Genomic DNA, 17,520 nt, shown 5'->3' with positions numbered 1-17,520 from the left:
GATGCCGAGGTGTCTGCTATTTAAACGCATGCATGTCGTTTCTACGTGCTTTCTATGCGTTTCTTTTCGTGTACACCAAGGGCCCATGTCCCGGAAGAAACACCGAGAAGACGCACGGCGATGGCGGTGCACCTCGTCGAGCCGTTTTATTACAGCGTGCACACCCGACAATGAGACGACACCCTTGTTTACGAGGTGCCGATGCCACACCGTGTTCATGTTTTCTCGTGTATTTCCTCGTTTGAAGCCAGTGCAGCCCGTCAACGTTCTCGCTTTTTTGTTACGGAAAGTTTTTCTTATTCTTCTTTTGCGACTTGCATTACAGATTATAATTGTCTTGCGTTTAATAAATCAATGAATTAATTTAACCATATAGCGAATCCATTGTTTCTGTGTTTTGTCCGACAAATCAAGTTGGCGCGCAGTTCCAAGGTTCGGAAATCGAAGTGCGACATTCGGAAACATCACTCTGGGAAAAAAATTACCACAATTAGTAATCCAATTATTTGGATTATTCGCAACTCTAATCTTTTACGAACTTTACCCCGCGTAATTAAAAATCGCAATTAGCTATTCTATCTTTAGCCAACATTTTAAAGTAATACTAATCAATTCTCTCAATTAGTTCTGTCGATATTCAGTAACGCAAAGATAATTTTCACTTAACAGGCACTAATCGAAACGTTAAGTTGCTTCACTAAAAAAAAGCGATAAAAATTTGACACAATAATAAAATAAAACACAAAATGGACTGCTAACTGTCTTTTTTCTCAGAGCACTTGAACGTTCAGTAGTCGAATTGGTGAGACGCCCGCTTAGAGTATAGTTCAGGTTCAAACACTGGCTGAGGTGATATTTTTCGTAATAAAATTTCCGCCAGTGTGTTGAAATAATAGTATTTGTTCGGTTACTTTGCGCTGGCCAAGAAAATATCGCTCGTAATTAATCAACCAATGATAACCAATGGTCAGGATTCACAATTATGCTGATTGTCGAACTTAATAAATTTTCGCGAGCAATGCAAGAGAATTACAAATGCTAAGATATGCATGGCCGCACAAGCGGTGTAAGGTAGCACAAATATTATCGGTAACTCCATCCGCGTTACTCATCCACCTTCTATAACGGATATTATTCCATTGCTAAGGATGTTTTCGCACAAACTTGCTGCGAAATACGGCTGATCGATATTTTTGCGTGTCCACATACGCGACAGGCGAGCGGTGACAACGACGAAATATATTAAGGCGCGCGTATAGCCGAGAGATACGACTTCCTCCTGGTTTATGAGGTGTCGATACTGTGTCCCGTGTAAACGCATATAAAGCGGGTTTACTTTGCCCGCACACGTACACGTACGATCCTTGTACGATCGAAGAGTCGCACGGACACCGAGGTGGAAAAAGTAAGATATATAGAAGGACGAAAAGACACATGTACATGTACACACACACATACACACACACACACACACGCGCGCACGTGTCGTGCTTATCGCTCGCTTATTGCGAGAGACTTTACGACACGACGGTGCTCGCAGATTTTTCGTCTTTCCTAACTCTTGCGCTTCTCGGCTGCAATATCATGGACTACGCTAGAAGGCTTAATATCCGCGAGTCAAAGTTTCCTCTCGCAATCAGTAAACTTTTAATCGAAAACAATTATTTAATGCCAGTAATTGATTAACCAATGTAGAAAATTGCTTGACGATGCTTGGCTGGCAAATTCCAATTAAAGAAATTAAAGAAATTTATTGCGAAAATTATTACCTCAGCCAAGGTTTGAACCTGGACCTGCCTATACTGTAGGCGTCTCACCAATTCGATCACCGAGGCATGTGGTAATATTTATCGCAATAAACAGTACTACTGACAACATCTTCGCGTTTATTTTTCTGCTAGAATTGCGCGCCGATTCGGGTTGTCGGCTGTACACAAAACTAACGAAACACGATTTTAAGTATAGCAGAAAAATAAACGCCAAGGTTTCATCAGTGATACTGTTTATTGCGATAAATATTATCACATGCCTCAGTGGTCGAATTGGTGAGACACCCGCCTAGAGAGAAGGGAAGTCCAGGTTCCAAACCCTGGCTGAGGTAATATTTTTCGCAAGGAATTTCTTTAATTAGAATTCGCCAGCCAAGCGTCGTCAAGCAATTTTCTACTTTTAATCCAAGTTTTATGGTCTCTCGCAAAGGGTATTTGTTCTTGATCAGGTAATTCAGGATTGTCTAATAAGTACAATAGGAAAATATATTTGCGTAAAAAGTTTTAATATATTTCACACCTTGGGACAATCGTTGGGAAACGACATTGGTCGGTCAATTTGGCAAATATTAGATATTCATTGTGAGAACAATCATAAGAATGTACTGCTTCAGTAATGGAATTTTAGAAAGTGCCCGCACGAATAATATTCGATCAATTTGGAATTGCGTACACGGGAAAAAATGATGTATTAACAAAATCACTGTAGTTGAAAGAAAATCGTTGAAACATCAGTAGAGAAAAGTCTCCTATTATGAGATAGGCTCCCAGTATGAGATAGCGGAGTTTCTGCTAGATCAATAGCCATCATGAATTTATTGCCCTTGGAGTGAAATCTGTTTAGTGGAAAATTGATTATTAGATCGTGTAATCGTTGCGAGAAAAGATTTGTGATCGAATTTGGACGTTGAGAACCTACTATCTCATAATCGAGAACTGTCCTGTCTATTAACGAATGAAAAGCATCAGACAGTTGCCTTAATAATCTGGATATTTGGTTCAATGCTTAAAATTACAATCTGAGTGAATTATTTATGTCTGTGGCAGCTCGTGACGTCAGCGTTTAATTCAAGCAACTTCATTTTTGTTTAATTCAACAGCAATTTTTTTCCGTGTATACGACACACACATGTATTGCAAATATGAAAGAATAGCGTGTTAATTGAAAACCAGCTTCTTAACGACTCTCCAAAATCCGTAGACAAATAGCTAAACAAGTTCATCGCAAATGTCGTTTATTTTAAGCCTGAACAAGCGTCGTGCTGCATAGTCAGCTCGTTGGCATTTTAACGAATTGTCAACGGTTACCCTTTTGCATTCTACGATCGGGGCTGTTCGTGGTTGCTATGAGGGTTCGTTGGCATTTAAATGATGGAAGATACGGCGGCGTATACGAAACTGACAAAAGACTTTGCTTAAGGTAGGCTATTATATCGCGTATTTGAGGATACGTCTAAATATTAATATTAATTTTTCCTTGACATTTTCCATCTTTTCCTTTTTTCCCCGTTTTTCGCGCTTTTTACGTTTCTCTTCGTACAAAGAAATAAACTTCTTTGAGTTTTGTAAAATTGATGTCACGCAGTTACGTAACAACGTATCTGAAGTGAATTTAAATTTTCAACTCTCGGGTTTATCTTGTATGAGTTGGATTAGGTTTTCCCGAAGAAACCTTTCTCAAATCTCCGCATGCGGTAAGAAATATATTTGCTTCTGTTGTCATTGTTTATATAAAGTCCTCTATTATGAGATAGGCTTTTAAGTTTGGTATAGTTATACAGTAGGCTTCTGCGAAAAATATAGGCCATCTTTTAATCTGAATAGCCAACTGTTGCCTCCTGAAATCATTACAACTGGAAAGTAAAATCTCAAATCCGGAAATCAATAAATTTTAATATCTAAACCCATGAAAAGATCGTGACCAAGTTTGACAATGTTATTTTATAGAATTCTGCGAAAAAGTAAGCTAAATTTGCACAATAAGTCATTTTCAAAGACTTTTTTCTCAGTGTACAAAGTGTATAATGTGATTAAATATTTTTTAATTTTTTTTTCGCCAGAGCAGAGCAGCAGCGACTTCAGTCCGAGAACTGTACAACGCAAATGTAATTAAATATTTGGTTGTACATCGCGAGAAAAAAATATATCATACCTTTTATCACAAAAATTGCGTACAAAACTATTTTTTAATTAAAGCGAAACGTGTAAGCCGATATAAAATCTATGATAGATATTCTTCCTTTCCCTTTTACGTACGGTACTGTAATTATGATAAAATTGCGTGATGTACTGCTCCGAAGAAACTCATCACAAATACATTAAATTAAAACATGTACCGGTACTCGTCCTTTTGTATACTAACTTTTACGTGCGTCCTCATGACATTGCACTCCGACAAGATCAGGATGAAGAGTAGGTCGGACCGGGTTAATGTCGAGACGTCTAGGTCAAGGAGTGGTCACTGGTCTCGATCGCCCGTTTATCTCGACAGTTGCGGCCTACTTGGAACTACCGGTAATGTTAATGTCGTCATTTTTCAGCGATAGCCATAACGATGCTTTTCTCGATTTTGTCATTCTCGCCCCAAGCAACCGGAAAGAGCCCGCGGCATATAATATTTCGATAAAGCGATTAACCTTTGATGAAAAGCGGCCAATTTAATCCCCGTCGTGTCGGAGATCGAAAGAACTGCGTGACCGCTATTAAAGCCGGGTGACCCTATGGTCTTTACCTTATCTGATGGTCAACGCGATAGTTTCGTTTCGATTCGCGGGTAAACGTAGAAAATAAATGCAAACCGTGCATTTGCATGGTCTTCTTTAACAAAATCAACCGACTCGCGTGCTACGGACGTGTGGGCGTTCTCGGAAGCCGGCTGCAGACGAGCACGCTAATGCAAGTCTTGCGATTCCATGAAAATATTCCCGTCTGTTCCTACTAACTTGCCTTACATTTTCTAGGGGTATCTAATCCGTGATAAGCTTTCGCATCGCTTATGCGCTCGATATTATGAGTTCGTTTGTCAAAAAGGAAACCCGTGTCGAAATTTTGACCCTACGTTGAACCTTTCATTCTACTACATAGTAGGACCTAAAGACAATTAAATTTACTTCTACTTAAAAACTGATGGCGTCGGAAATTTCTGCTTTTGCCAATTTAGCTTTAAAGTAGGTCCTTTTAAGTAGGGGCTAATTAGTAAATGTTTAGAATTAAAGATTCAAGGGAGGAGTAAAAAATATACTGTCATCCAAGTAGGTTATCGCTGGTCTATGTAGGTGTATAGATCAGCTAAGTAGGTGTAAATTATTCTTAAACGTCTCAAAGTAATACCCAAATTTCGACTCGGGAAGAGGATAAAAAAAAACAAGACGAAAGAAACTTGTCACGTGAATCGAGACTACTGTTAAACTGAAAAAAGTCCTAATTGTCAGAGGTGAAAAAGCGAACATTACAAGCGTTGTAAAATTGATTTCTATCAACAGCTGTTTTTATTCGTCTACTTTTTGTCGAACGAGGAGGGGTCGAGGGTGGAAAGGAATATGAAACGAATGCTAATGCGGATCTACCGCTGTACGACGTTTACGTGCGGCCAAGGGTAAAAGATAAGTGAGTGTAAAAGAGGGATGGCAGTTGCAACGATATGGCTCGTCAAGATCGCCTGTTACGATTAGACCCGCGGCCATCGTGTGCTGGCACATTTAACGTCCACCACATTATTATTACTGCTTATTATTTGTCCATCGTCCAGTGCAGTGGACGGTGCACTAGCGTCGGATACGACAATGACAGGGGTGGCGTTCGATGGCGTTGTTTACACTGGGGAACGCTGCGTGACACCAGCGGCATCAGCAAACCTTAATTATTCTTCCTCTTGCAAAAGCGTCCTTTCCCATCGATTGCAGGACCCATCGATGCTAACGATCGTTTTGCGCGATGGCAGCTGTGTCTAACAGTGAATTCGGTTGCTTGCGCTATTATATCTGATAAAAAGTGTCATTTTTCCGTCACATTTCGTCGGTAACTGCCCGAGTCGAAATTTTGCTACTATTTTGACCAGTGAACTCTATACATACTGGAATGAGCGATCTATTGTTCTGGCTGTTGCCGAGAGAGAGGTGCGTTTGGGTGAATCCTTGTCTCCTTCTAGTACTACCTGATTGGATAGTCGCACATAAATAACGAGAAGAAGGGCGTCATTTATATGCGATTATCCAATCAGGTAGTACTAGAAGGAGACAAGGATTCACCCAACGCACCTCTCTCTCGGCAACAGCCAGAACTAGAGATCACTCATTCCAGTATGTATAGAGTTCACTGATTTTGACACTTTTAAGGATAATTTACACCTACTTAGCTCATCATACGCCTACATAGACCAGCAATAACCTACTTTGATGACATATTTTTTACTCCTCCCTTGAATCTTCAATTCTAAAAATTTACTTTAGCTCCTACTTAAAAGAACCTACTTTAATGCTAAATTGGCAAAAGTAGAGATTTCCGACCTATCGGTTTTAAAATAGGAGTAAATTTTGCACTTGCAGTTCGACCTCTTTTACTATCTTAGGTCCTGCTATACATATAATAGAATTAAAGGTTCAACATAGGGCCAAAATTTCGACTCGGGTATCCATAATTTAATCGGAAAACGTAATCCGGGAAAATTAAACACCGGAAACACAATTTAATTGTTATTAATCATTTATCGATTTTAATATGTGAATTCACTGACGACAATGATTCCACCGAAATGAAACTGTGTTACGTCCGAAAAGAAACTGGCGCGCGGGACAAGGTGGAAAACGGTATATGAATTCACATTTTAGATTACTATTATTAGGCTACCAACATCGTGCTCGGAGCTAAAGGCGCTCTCGCTTGTTTGACTATTTAATTGGTTTATCCGAATAGAAATTTTTCTCAGTGTACAAGAGCAAGCGACCGAATTCGCTATAGGCAAACACGAAGCGAAAGTATCGTGTGTTTTTGGTGGCCTTTTAGTAATTCTACTCTTCTTGTTAGTTTCTTCCCAAGTGAAATAAGTTGTTGAGGGGGCAGAAGAAAAGGCGACGTCGCGCGTCGTCACAGTGAATCGCTATCGCGGCTCGTAATACCCCGACTTCTTACGGCAACGGAAGTCACGTGACGTTGACGATGACTCGGGAGACGCTTCGCCGGCGCGGAAATCGAAGGAGGAGGATTCCTTCCCGTGACGCAGTCGATTTTACAACGCGCCGCGCCGGTTAGAATGCTCGCTCGTAGATTAAACAGCGCTAATGATCCGTATCGCGATCCCGTTAGGACTGACTCGCCTCCTCCAGCGTGCACCGCCGTCTTTCGCTTCCGCTTCTGGCTTCACGCGCGCCGGCACCGTGTGGCCGGGAGAATCCTCTCGCTACGGGAAAAAGCTCTATAAATCCTTTCATACGCACAGCCAGTACCGTTGATAACCGATGGCTCTGTTTTACTTCACGTTCCTGCGCTGGGAAGTTTCACTCCTCAATTAACTCGATCGTCATGGGAACTGGAGTAACCAGTACCAATTTACAGTTGGAAATTGCAAAGCTACCGGGGTAGCATTCCAAGCTTAAAGTGGGTAAAAAAGATCTGAAGGAGGGCATTTTCTCGAAACTGATGTCGTTTAATCTTCGAGTCGACGTTTACCGACGTCAGGGAATTCGGCTGGCGAGGAAGTACAAGGGGGAAGATTACGAGACATGAGACGTAACAGAATTACGGCGAATGCAATCATATTGCAGCGCAAAGTAATATGGCGCGATGTGCCATTAGGATAAGGCGCGGAACAGGCAAAGATAGTCCGGCAGTCGCTAACGATTAATTATGCGCCTAATTGCGCGACGCATTAAAACGCTCGCAGAAAAGAGATAATAATAATGCAATTACAAATTATGCGGGGAAAGCAATTACGTTCGGCGCGCAACGACGTTCGTTACAGCGTTAACAACCGATGTAGTAACGCGATAGACGCGATAGACGCGATAGACCGCCATCCGCGCCCACGGCGGGGGACGACGCTGTCCTAGAGTGTCGGAGCGTCGCTCCCGGCCGTTCTGCGATTAATTGCAAATAATTAGCGGATACTTCCGCGGCGAGTGAGATAACGGTACAAGGACGTACGCGCCGCGTATCGTCCATTGTTCGCGCGCGTTACCCAGACGCATTGTTGCGGTGCATCTCGCCGATCCGCCTCGCCTACGCCCGTCCCCTCCTCGATCCTCCTCGTTCAAGACGCTTTTCGTGACTCGCGAAATCACGCGATTCTGCATGCGCGCTCTTCTAGCGCCGCTGAAATCGCGTCTGCCGCCACCGCCGAGATCCACGAAGGCGTCTTCAAGAATGATTCACGTCGCGGGAAACTCTCTGCCGGTATCATATCCGATACAGTCGGTTCTTCTCGCGAGCCGTAGCATTTTACTCTTGGCTTTATTGTTTCCCCGGTGCCGGATCGCCAGACAATGCGCCGTGATTCGCACGCTTTGACGACGGCGCGGCGTCGCGGTATTCCCGGCGCCGCGGTAATGACCCCGCGCGTCGTAATTGTTTTAAATGCCAACGGGGTAATAGCGTTTACGCGAAAGTGTCATGTGTGAAACGAGTGGAAGAGCGTGACCTTTTTCAGTTGGATTTTCACACTCGACGGAGAAGAGAAAACGAGAATTTGGCAACGTAAATTAACTCGCTCTCATCTGAACCCGATAACGAGTTAAATGACGAGCTGCAACATAATTAAATAAATTACTGATAATGAATAAACTTAATAATGAATTTTTTTAATACGTATTTGCTCTTCGACATTTAAATTGATTATGATTTCTCGTTGCATTGTCATTTAAATCTTATAACAAGTCAAATAATGTGATAACAAGAAGTGTAACATAATTAAATAAATTATTGTATAATATAATGAATATAAACTTAATAATGATTTTTCTAAAATACACATTTACTCTTCGACATTTAAATTGATTAAGATTTCTCGTTGTATTGTCCATTCAATGTAAATAAATACCTCTCTATTGTTTTTAATTTCACATTATTATCAAGATCTTCTATAAAGTGTTAGTTTAAAAATATCTTCATATTTATGAGCGAGAGCATTGTGACACTACTATTACAGCAGAATTGCTGGCAATTATCTTTGATGGTTTCAATTACTTTAATTATCTTTTCATAAAAACTAGATTTGTCTCGGCACTCGTCATGCTTGGAGACATTTAAACGCATAACTGTTATGAGTCTTTCTTCGTCGAATGATTCATATTCCGCTGCAGAATGCTTCGTATATCAAGCTCACCTTGTTTCTGTTATAGTTGGTTTACCATAGTTTCTCTGAGAAAACTTCTGATTTAGTTTCGCCGTATATATCATTTTATGATATATATCATTTTTATGATGCTTAACTGTTTCATAAAAGCAGAAGAAACTAGCAACGGATGTAATACATCATGACGAGAGAAAAGCGTATTTGTTAAGCTCAGTGACTGTGACGGTGCTGCTTCGCCATTTTATTGGCGCTGTCAATTAATAATTCATACGTCGTAACATTATCTTTCGATCGAGAAAGAGCGTTGTTAATCAATGAAAAATTTTACAATATATTTTTTATTATCCATTAGTTTTGCGAAACTCTGTTGCTATACTGAGGTTTACTCATCTTTATTAATACCTTTTTACTACCATCCATTTGCGTCCACGTTGTAAAAAACTTACATGTAAAATTACAATTATTGTAGTGGGTAATATTGGGACCATCTATCAAAGATGTATTAGACCTTGTAGGTAAAATTATTACCTTACATAATAAGTAAACTGCTTGCTTTTAATTGTGTAAATTTTACACTTTTTTGTGATTTTTCATCACGTATAAACAGTATTTACACAACAAAGAGTAAAAAGATTTTTGGTAAAAGTAAATAATTTTATATATTTCCGTTAATACAATTCCATTAATACAATAATGGTGTAATCGCTGCACTTATCATGTATGCAATTTACATACTTTTTTGCAGTGCAGTTATCTTATATTGTTGGTAAAAATAAAAGAATTGTAAATTTAATTGCAATTAGACTTAGAATTTTGTCGTGTGCCTTCAGGTACCTTGAAGAAATGGGACTGGTAGAACGAGAAGCCGAGATGCAAGAACTGAATGCTCCTAGACCTGGAAGATCGAGAGATCTCTTCGGAGTGCAATTGGAGGTAAGATTCACGTGGGAAATTTATTCATTTAGTCGAAACGTGTAAAGGGGATCACACAATGAGTTTCGCGAAACTCAAATATTTTCCAAGATTTCTAAGAACTATGTTAACGCGGGGAGGTCTCGAAAGTCAGAACAATCGAGACGGAGGAGCGAGCGTAACTCAATGCGCGCGATCTCCGGTATCCTTGTTAAGCGTACATTCGATCTAGGATTAGCTATCCATTCACCTGAGACCGCACTGGTTGACTTCAATGGTCACTTTTGCCCGCGATTGTAGTGTAGGCCAGTGAGAGGCCCGACCCAGAAAACCCGTATCGGTTCTGGTACAACGGTCAGCCACCTGAAACCGAAACGGCCAAGGAAAGTTCGTTCGTTGCACTCTCCTCCCTGTCGCGCTGATCAATCCGATCACACTGTCACACCTTTCTCCGCGTCTTTCTTGGCGGATGGATTGTACGAGGTGCTGCTAAAGTCAGAAGTCGACCGCCATTACTTGCTCTCGAGAACTTGTGCCTTGAGGAGGGATGCTTTCTAATCGTGTCTTCTTACTCTTTGCTTTTCCATGTCTCTTGCCACTTACTTGTCTATATATTTTTACAATGTTAAAATAAATATTAAATTTTTAATAATTCGATAGAAATTAATGGTCAAAAATTGATTCGATAAACTGAAGCGTATATAATTACGAGTACGAATATTAGTCAATGCGAGTCAACGCGAATATTAAATAAATCGAAAGACAGGCGTGAGCGCGCACACATACACACACGCGCGCGCGCGCAAAAGAATGGAAAACTATGACAAGTAGATTAAAAAGATCTTTTTAAAGAAAAATTCGTGATAAAGAAAATTGCGTTTAAGAATATCGCTTCAAGAGCTTGAAACATTGCGCAAATACATTTACAGGAGATAGATTTATAAAGAGCAGAAAGCGAATCTGTAATTACGTAGTAATTAACCAAGTTGTACGATCATTAACGAATGACGTAATAGCTGTACAGTAGAATCAGTCATGCGTCGACATTTCGTGAATTATCGAACAAGTGTACGTTAGTATGACCATTATTTTAACATAATTTGATGACAGCCAAAGATACGGCTTACGCAACTTCTTGACATTCCAGTTGTTTCTTATTGCCAGCATTTAATAAGCATTTAATTAACTTACTTAATCGATGCGCTTATAACAAACTAATACGTACACTAAGAAAATTTTTCATCGGATAAACCAATTAAACAGTGTGTTCGATGGTTAATTTTTCCGATTAAATTGCAGTTACCGATGAAATTTTATCGAAAAACCGATCATATTTTCCATCAGATATACAATTTAATTGAATATATCCGTTTGTTATTATGCGATTAGATTATCCGATTATATTTAGTCGGACATTTTTCTTAGTGTATGACGTATTATACACATACGACGCGAGAAACAAAGCAAAATTGTAAGAAAACTAGATTTTGGAGGACATTGAACGGAGGACACTCAACTCCCGTTTCTCACAGCTATAATTAACACTTGATCGATATTTGTTCGGCAACTCACGGGGCACACCGTCCACCTTGCGAAATTACTCGGAACATTATACCGTCGAGAGTGAAATAAGATCAAGAAAAAAAAGAAGCGGACACATTTCGTAAGTTTTGCGCACGTGCGTATCATCGTGGAACCTAGTTACGGTCTGTGAATCTAGAATTGTTTTCACTTTAGCACTAAGCACGAAGGATCATTGTAAAGGTCAGAGCTCCTCAAAGCACGAGCGAGTTTCTCATATATTCTTCTCGAGTCTAAAGATTCATTTTCGTTAAGAGTGCACTGAGAAAGATTTCCATCGGATAAGCCAATTAAATAGTGTTTTCAATGTATAATTTTTCCGATTAAGTCATATGGATACATCCGATAAAATTTATTCGATGAAATGCAGTTACCAATGAAATTTCATTGAAAAACCGATCACATTTTTCATCGGATATGCAATTAAATTGGATATATCCGTTTGTTATTATGCAACTGGATTATCCGATTATATTTAATCGGACATTTTTCTCAGTGTAGTTTGCTGATTCCTGCACGTAACATTTACGTGGAAACATAGTTTGATTTGACATTACTCGATGTAAATTATCTTGTACTATGTAGTGTGTGCCATATGCTTTTTTATAACGACGTAATAGCGTTCTTGTAGCACAAATTTATGCACGAATCACTTATGCCATAATGTGACATTAAACATCACATGCCCATGTTACGTACTGTTTTCTAATCTTCTGCCTTCGATGCTATGCTTCCATAGTAGATTAATTTCTACGGCGTATAATAAAGATTAATTATGTATTGCTCTCTTTATCAAAATGAAAAGTAGATTTTTGTCAGTTAAATTTTGTTATAGAATGTTTGCCTGTATTGGTAAATTTTACAGAGATCTTACTTCTTGACTTGATAGATCCATCAACTACTTTGCTATAGTAACACAATGTCGGAATTATTTTTGATACTTTGCAACAATAATGTTAACAATAGGCCATGGAAAAATGCGACTTATAGAAAGATAAGTTTTGAAGCAAAAACTCTTTAGTTTTAAGATTCAAAGACAAAATGAAGAAGAGAGTAAGCGAGCGTAGAGTCCTGGAGATATGTCAAACGAATAAACAGATTCAATTACATAAGTTACGTGTCCTTTTAAAGGTGTACAAGGGCAGGCGGCACAGAAATTTCGCTCTCCGCCGTTTCTTTATGCTAGATTTCTCTACGGACCTGCCAGTTAATTCGCTTCATCACGGATAATATTCCGTTTCAAAACCGTCGCACCGTGTGATGTTCCGTCATAACAGAATCGCGGTTGAGAAGATCGTCACACTAATCGAAAGCGAAATTAAGTCTCGCGTTTTACCACTGGTAGAAGAAATCGGCATGAGCGCTTGCTTCAATCGAATCAATTATTAGATTCACATGAATATTAATTTTTAGAAATCAAAATCGTAATAGACTGAAGAGATATAAATTTATACACAATATACATATACAGGGTAGGTCATTTTAATGTATTCACTGAAATGTTTCAAAATCTCTAAGTTCAAGACAAAAATGTTTCGTACAAAAGTTGTTTGGTTTCGAGATGGACACCAAACATTTTTGTCTTAAACTTATAGACTTTGAGATATTTCAGTGGGTACATTAAAATGGCCTACCCTGTATATGAGAATACGCTAAATGTGCTGTATAGATTATATTATCTGAAACAATTATTGTATATTACGTGTTGGAAGGCATGCAGTTGTGCTGTTACAAGAACAACTTCAGTTGCCAAACTTATTACGCCTTTAATGTATGTACATAATTATGTAATTTAACTTTTTTCTTAAATTTTTTTATTGGAAAAATTGAAATTGGCCGAGGCAGAATCTCACACGACATACTCTCATACAAATTGATATTGTACCTACTCTATCTCTTTTTCTTAAGGAACGCGATAATTACAATAAAGTATAAAGCTTCGCAGCATCTCAGGATAAGAATTCTGCGTGTCACTAATTTAACCATATCGCGATGTGGAATCGCTCATAACAATATACAGTTACTTATTATTCGAAATTAAACCGTAAAGATCCTTGAAGTAATCACACAGTCGCGTGTTGCAATGCAATAATTTAAAAAAAGCAAAGTTTTGCATGAAAAGCTGTAGAGGGAAAGAGAGAGCACATTTCTCGTTGTGCTATTTTATATATGTGCTGATTTTTCAGTTTAATATATGTTCAAAGGTTACCGCGAATATCTATACAAGAATATTACGACCGAGCATCATCGTAAAGATTTCTCGCCATGCACAGGCATGCATAAACATTTTATATAATCTGTGCTACCGGCATTTTATAGATTCCATCGAGATTGCCCGTGCGCATGAATGTTGCGGTAAATTATCGATAACAATTTAATTCCGCCTAATTGCGCGGCGTCGCGCAACATTCGCCTAAAAGCGATCATTTCGGTTTGTCGATCTCGATCAGCATGGCGTCCGTAAATAGTAAGCGAAAATGCGCGATTACGATAGGCAGGATAATAGCTTGGTGTACTCATAATCAACATGGTATCGTGGCGATCTTTAATAAGCGGAGTCAGTGCTCCAAGAAGTTGCGTAAAGTTTTATTTCGACAGACGGTCGAGTCCATGCACCGTCGTATATCCGTTTTATGTTGCAACGCGGTGCATCCGTCGGCACTATTTGGAAAATGTAATAGTAATAGAAATGTTTCAATAAAATGACGACAAAGATAAATTCAAGATTTATTATCGAACGAGGCAGTAAATGATACTTGTATACCTTCACTGAGAAAAATGCCCGATTAGATATAAACGGATAGTCCAATTACACAATAACAAACGGATATACCCGATCAAATTGTATATCCGAGGAAAAATATGATTGGCTTTTCGATCAAATTTCATCGGTAACTGCATTTCATCGGATGTATCCATAATTTAATTGGAAAACGTAATCGGAAAAATTAACCATCGGAAACACTATTTAATTGGCTTATCCGATGGAAATTTTCCTCAGTGCTGGAGTTAAAACAAGTGCCAAGGATATTAATTGCACATTTTAAACAATCAAACGTAAATCTTTTTCAAAGTAAAAATAACGCGACGTTTCTAATCCGGTCTCGTTAAAGTTTCCTTTCGGGGCGATTCAAGTCGGCCGAACTTGGCTAATAAAAGTTTGCGCTGACCAAGTCTGATTTGACACCCGCGCTACCACGAGACTGGCAATTCAAGCTGACTTATCGCTGAACTTTGTTCAAACTAAGATAGTCTGGTCTGCAATAACGAAGCTCTGGCAACGGGCGCTTGCACGCGTTCCGGTTCCGGTGGCGTTCGAAAACTTCCGCTGATCGCGTGAACATAATCGACACGTTGCGCTGCTGCGATTTTCGACTGATGGCGAACTGAAGGGTTCTCGGAGGTCCAACTCTCAGAAAATGTCTCGCAAAGAGGGCCGAGTCTCACGACCATCTAGATATATTTTCTCGAGGGCCATTTTTCTCGCAAAATCCCCAGAGAGACTCACATTCTGTCGATTAATTGAAACTAGCGAAACACGGGTCTTAGGGTCGAACAAATGCATCTATGTATCCCCCGTTGGAATAGATTTTTAGTGAAACAAAATTGCTACTGCAAAGAAATTTCTTCCGAATTCTTTCTTCAAATCCGCTATCTGCGTTGACGTACGCACACAATTCGTCATAACGTAATCTGCGCAATTGATTCAATTTAAAGTCTTCAAGATTTAATGCGATTTCATCGTGCATCACGTTCTTGATACACTGACAATGAGAAAAAGTCTTTGAAAATTTATTTGAGGCATATAATGTTAGGTTCAGTGAAATAAATGTTATATGCCTCAAATAAATTTTCAAAGACTTGTTTCTCAGTGTATTTTCTTCGCGTATTTTTTAAATTATACTTTGAATACTATTGTATAAACAAGTGTGCGTAAGTTACAGTAAACTGAAAGGAAATTTCTGGAGATTATTTTTTATTTCTTTCATGAGCGATTGCGATAAAATACGAAAGTATTAATGCGCGAATCGGGCACTACTTTTGTAATGGTATAATAATGTACAAATGTAGCAATTTCCGTTCTGTTTTATATCGCAACGCAAGCGAAACACTTGCCAGAACTTGCTAAAATTTGCTTGGAAAAATTATAATTTTATTATCGTTTTATGTCTTTTTTTTTACACAACGTTACGCGATGCGCGAGATAACTTTTGCATTATTATTGTGCGCATAAAAATGCATTCTGATTTATTTATCGTATAAATACTGCTTGGATCGAATTTACTTATACTGGCTGCGGCGCGATATAATTTAAATTCCGACTTGGAGCACAAACGCTTAACATGCCGCGCGATGTGGTCATAAAACGTTGAATGCCTTTAATTCTTTTGCGGTTGCTGGCACACAGATCCACAGATTCACACGTAGATCTCCGTAGGCATGTAGAATCTTTTTCAACAAAACGTCTTTTCGATGCATTAAAATGAAAATATATGGAAAAATATTGGAAGATTCACGTTAATCAGAATTAAAAACTAAACTGAAACATATATGTAATATTTAAATAGAGATGTCTGGAAGCTGGTCATTAATTAATTAAATAATATTTACAATAAAAACAGATAAGATTCAAAGGAATGTGATTTTAACGTATCTCGTTTGTTTAACCTAACTAAATCTTTTTTTCTGGTTGTACAATTAGCCCATGCTAATTGTCCAACATTAAAAACAATCAACGTACATAAAAACGTATATACTGCGTCAAAAAGGGAAAGGATAAGGAATGTAGAAAGGCATTCTGAAGGTATCTCTTCATTCTTATTTTACCCTAATAATCTCCCGATGGGGATACCGGTTAACAGCGCTGCGCCGACCAAAGGAGCAGCACGACACGCATTCACGAGTGCATCCACGCGAGCTTTCATCTCTTCTGTGGAATTAGCATAATCTGGCAATAATAACTCATATAATCGTAGGAAGTCCAATGCTTTCGGCCAATTATGGAGTACATTCGTATGCGCGATCCTCCGTCGAGCGCAACGAGCTTAGGGGCGAGTCGCCGCGCCGCGGCGAGCGGACCCCGTATCTCCCTGCTTTTATCTATTCAGGTATCTCCTTGCTTACGTGTGCACGCATGGCCCGTGCTTGTGTTACAAGTGCAAGAACGAATTACATATACACGCGCGCGCGAGCGTGTATCTGCACGCGTCGTTGCATATGAGATGTTCGCGCGCGAGCTATAGCGTGCGCGCGTGAAATCGAATGTGCGCGCTTGATGCGAGTATTGTACGATTTATCGCGCTCGTGTGGACGCAGCAGGGAAACTGAAATCGTTACAAGGTATAAATAAAAACATGAGGTTTTTTACGCTGTCCTCTTTCGAAGCATTTATAAAGAACACGTTTCTTTAACCCATTAATTTTGTTTATGCTTGGAATTGATGTTAACGTTTTTAGTAGAAAGTGTAATAAGAAAACTACGCTGCGCAAACCTTATAATTTAATATAGCAGCTATTACGTTTTTTATTTATAAGAGTGCATAAACTTTTACTCCGTGCTCTATTTTTCATTTTTCACTGTCTTTTATCCACTCTACTAAAATTTTCTTTGCTGCTTGAATTCGTAGAAAACACAAAGATTTTGTGAAGAATGTGGAGAACATAAGGTTTTTTGTGTAAAACATTTCATGTACATTTTATCTTCCAATATTTTTCTATATTCCTTTTTTAACTTGTGTTTATAATAAAAATGAATTATTGGAATTATTACGTGTTTCTTATTGGTTAATCAAATACGACAAATTAGATATTTATAAATTGAGTTTTTGGGTGCGTATTGTTTATGTCATATTAAAAAAAATACGTTCTTATTTTAGATTAAAGTCCTCTATTATGAGATAGATAGATTTTTAACACCCAAATTTTTAATCACAAATTTTTTTTTCGCAACGATTGCACAATCTAACAATGAATT

At 38.8% G+C, this 17,520-nt stretch overlaps 1 protein-coding gene across 2 annotated transcripts in view; it reads left to right on the top strand.

Annotated features, from left to right (window-relative positions):
• LOC105569327 overlaps positions 1–17,520 on the top strand; it is a 77,830-nt gene that overhangs the window by 34,751 nt on the left and 25,559 nt on the right. Inside the window, exons 2-3 of one of the 2 annotated variants that reach the window (XM_012025693.1) lie at positions 9,885–9,987; positions 10,267–11,221. In XM_012025693.1, coding sequence (XP_011881083.1) covers positions 9,898–9,987; positions 10,267–10,524 — 348 coding nt within the window. In that variant the 5' untranslated portion in view covers positions 9,885–9,897 and the 3' untranslated portion in view covers positions 10,525–11,221. Of the gene's footprint in view, positions 1–9,884; positions 9,988–10,266; positions 11,222–17,520 lie in introns of those variants that run through there. The other variant, XM_012025692.1, reaches the window with a different exon arrangement.

This window comes from Vollenhovia emeryi, unplaced genomic scaffold (assembly GCF_000949405.1).
Source record: "Vollenhovia emeryi isolate VEMERY1.0 unplaced genomic scaffold, V.emery_V1.0 DF939124.1, whole genome shotgun sequence".
Lineage (NCBI taxonomy): Eukaryota > Metazoa > Arthropoda > Insecta > Hymenoptera > Formicidae > Vollenhovia > Vollenhovia emeryi.
This window is presented reverse-complemented; position numbering and strand designations above follow the sequence as displayed.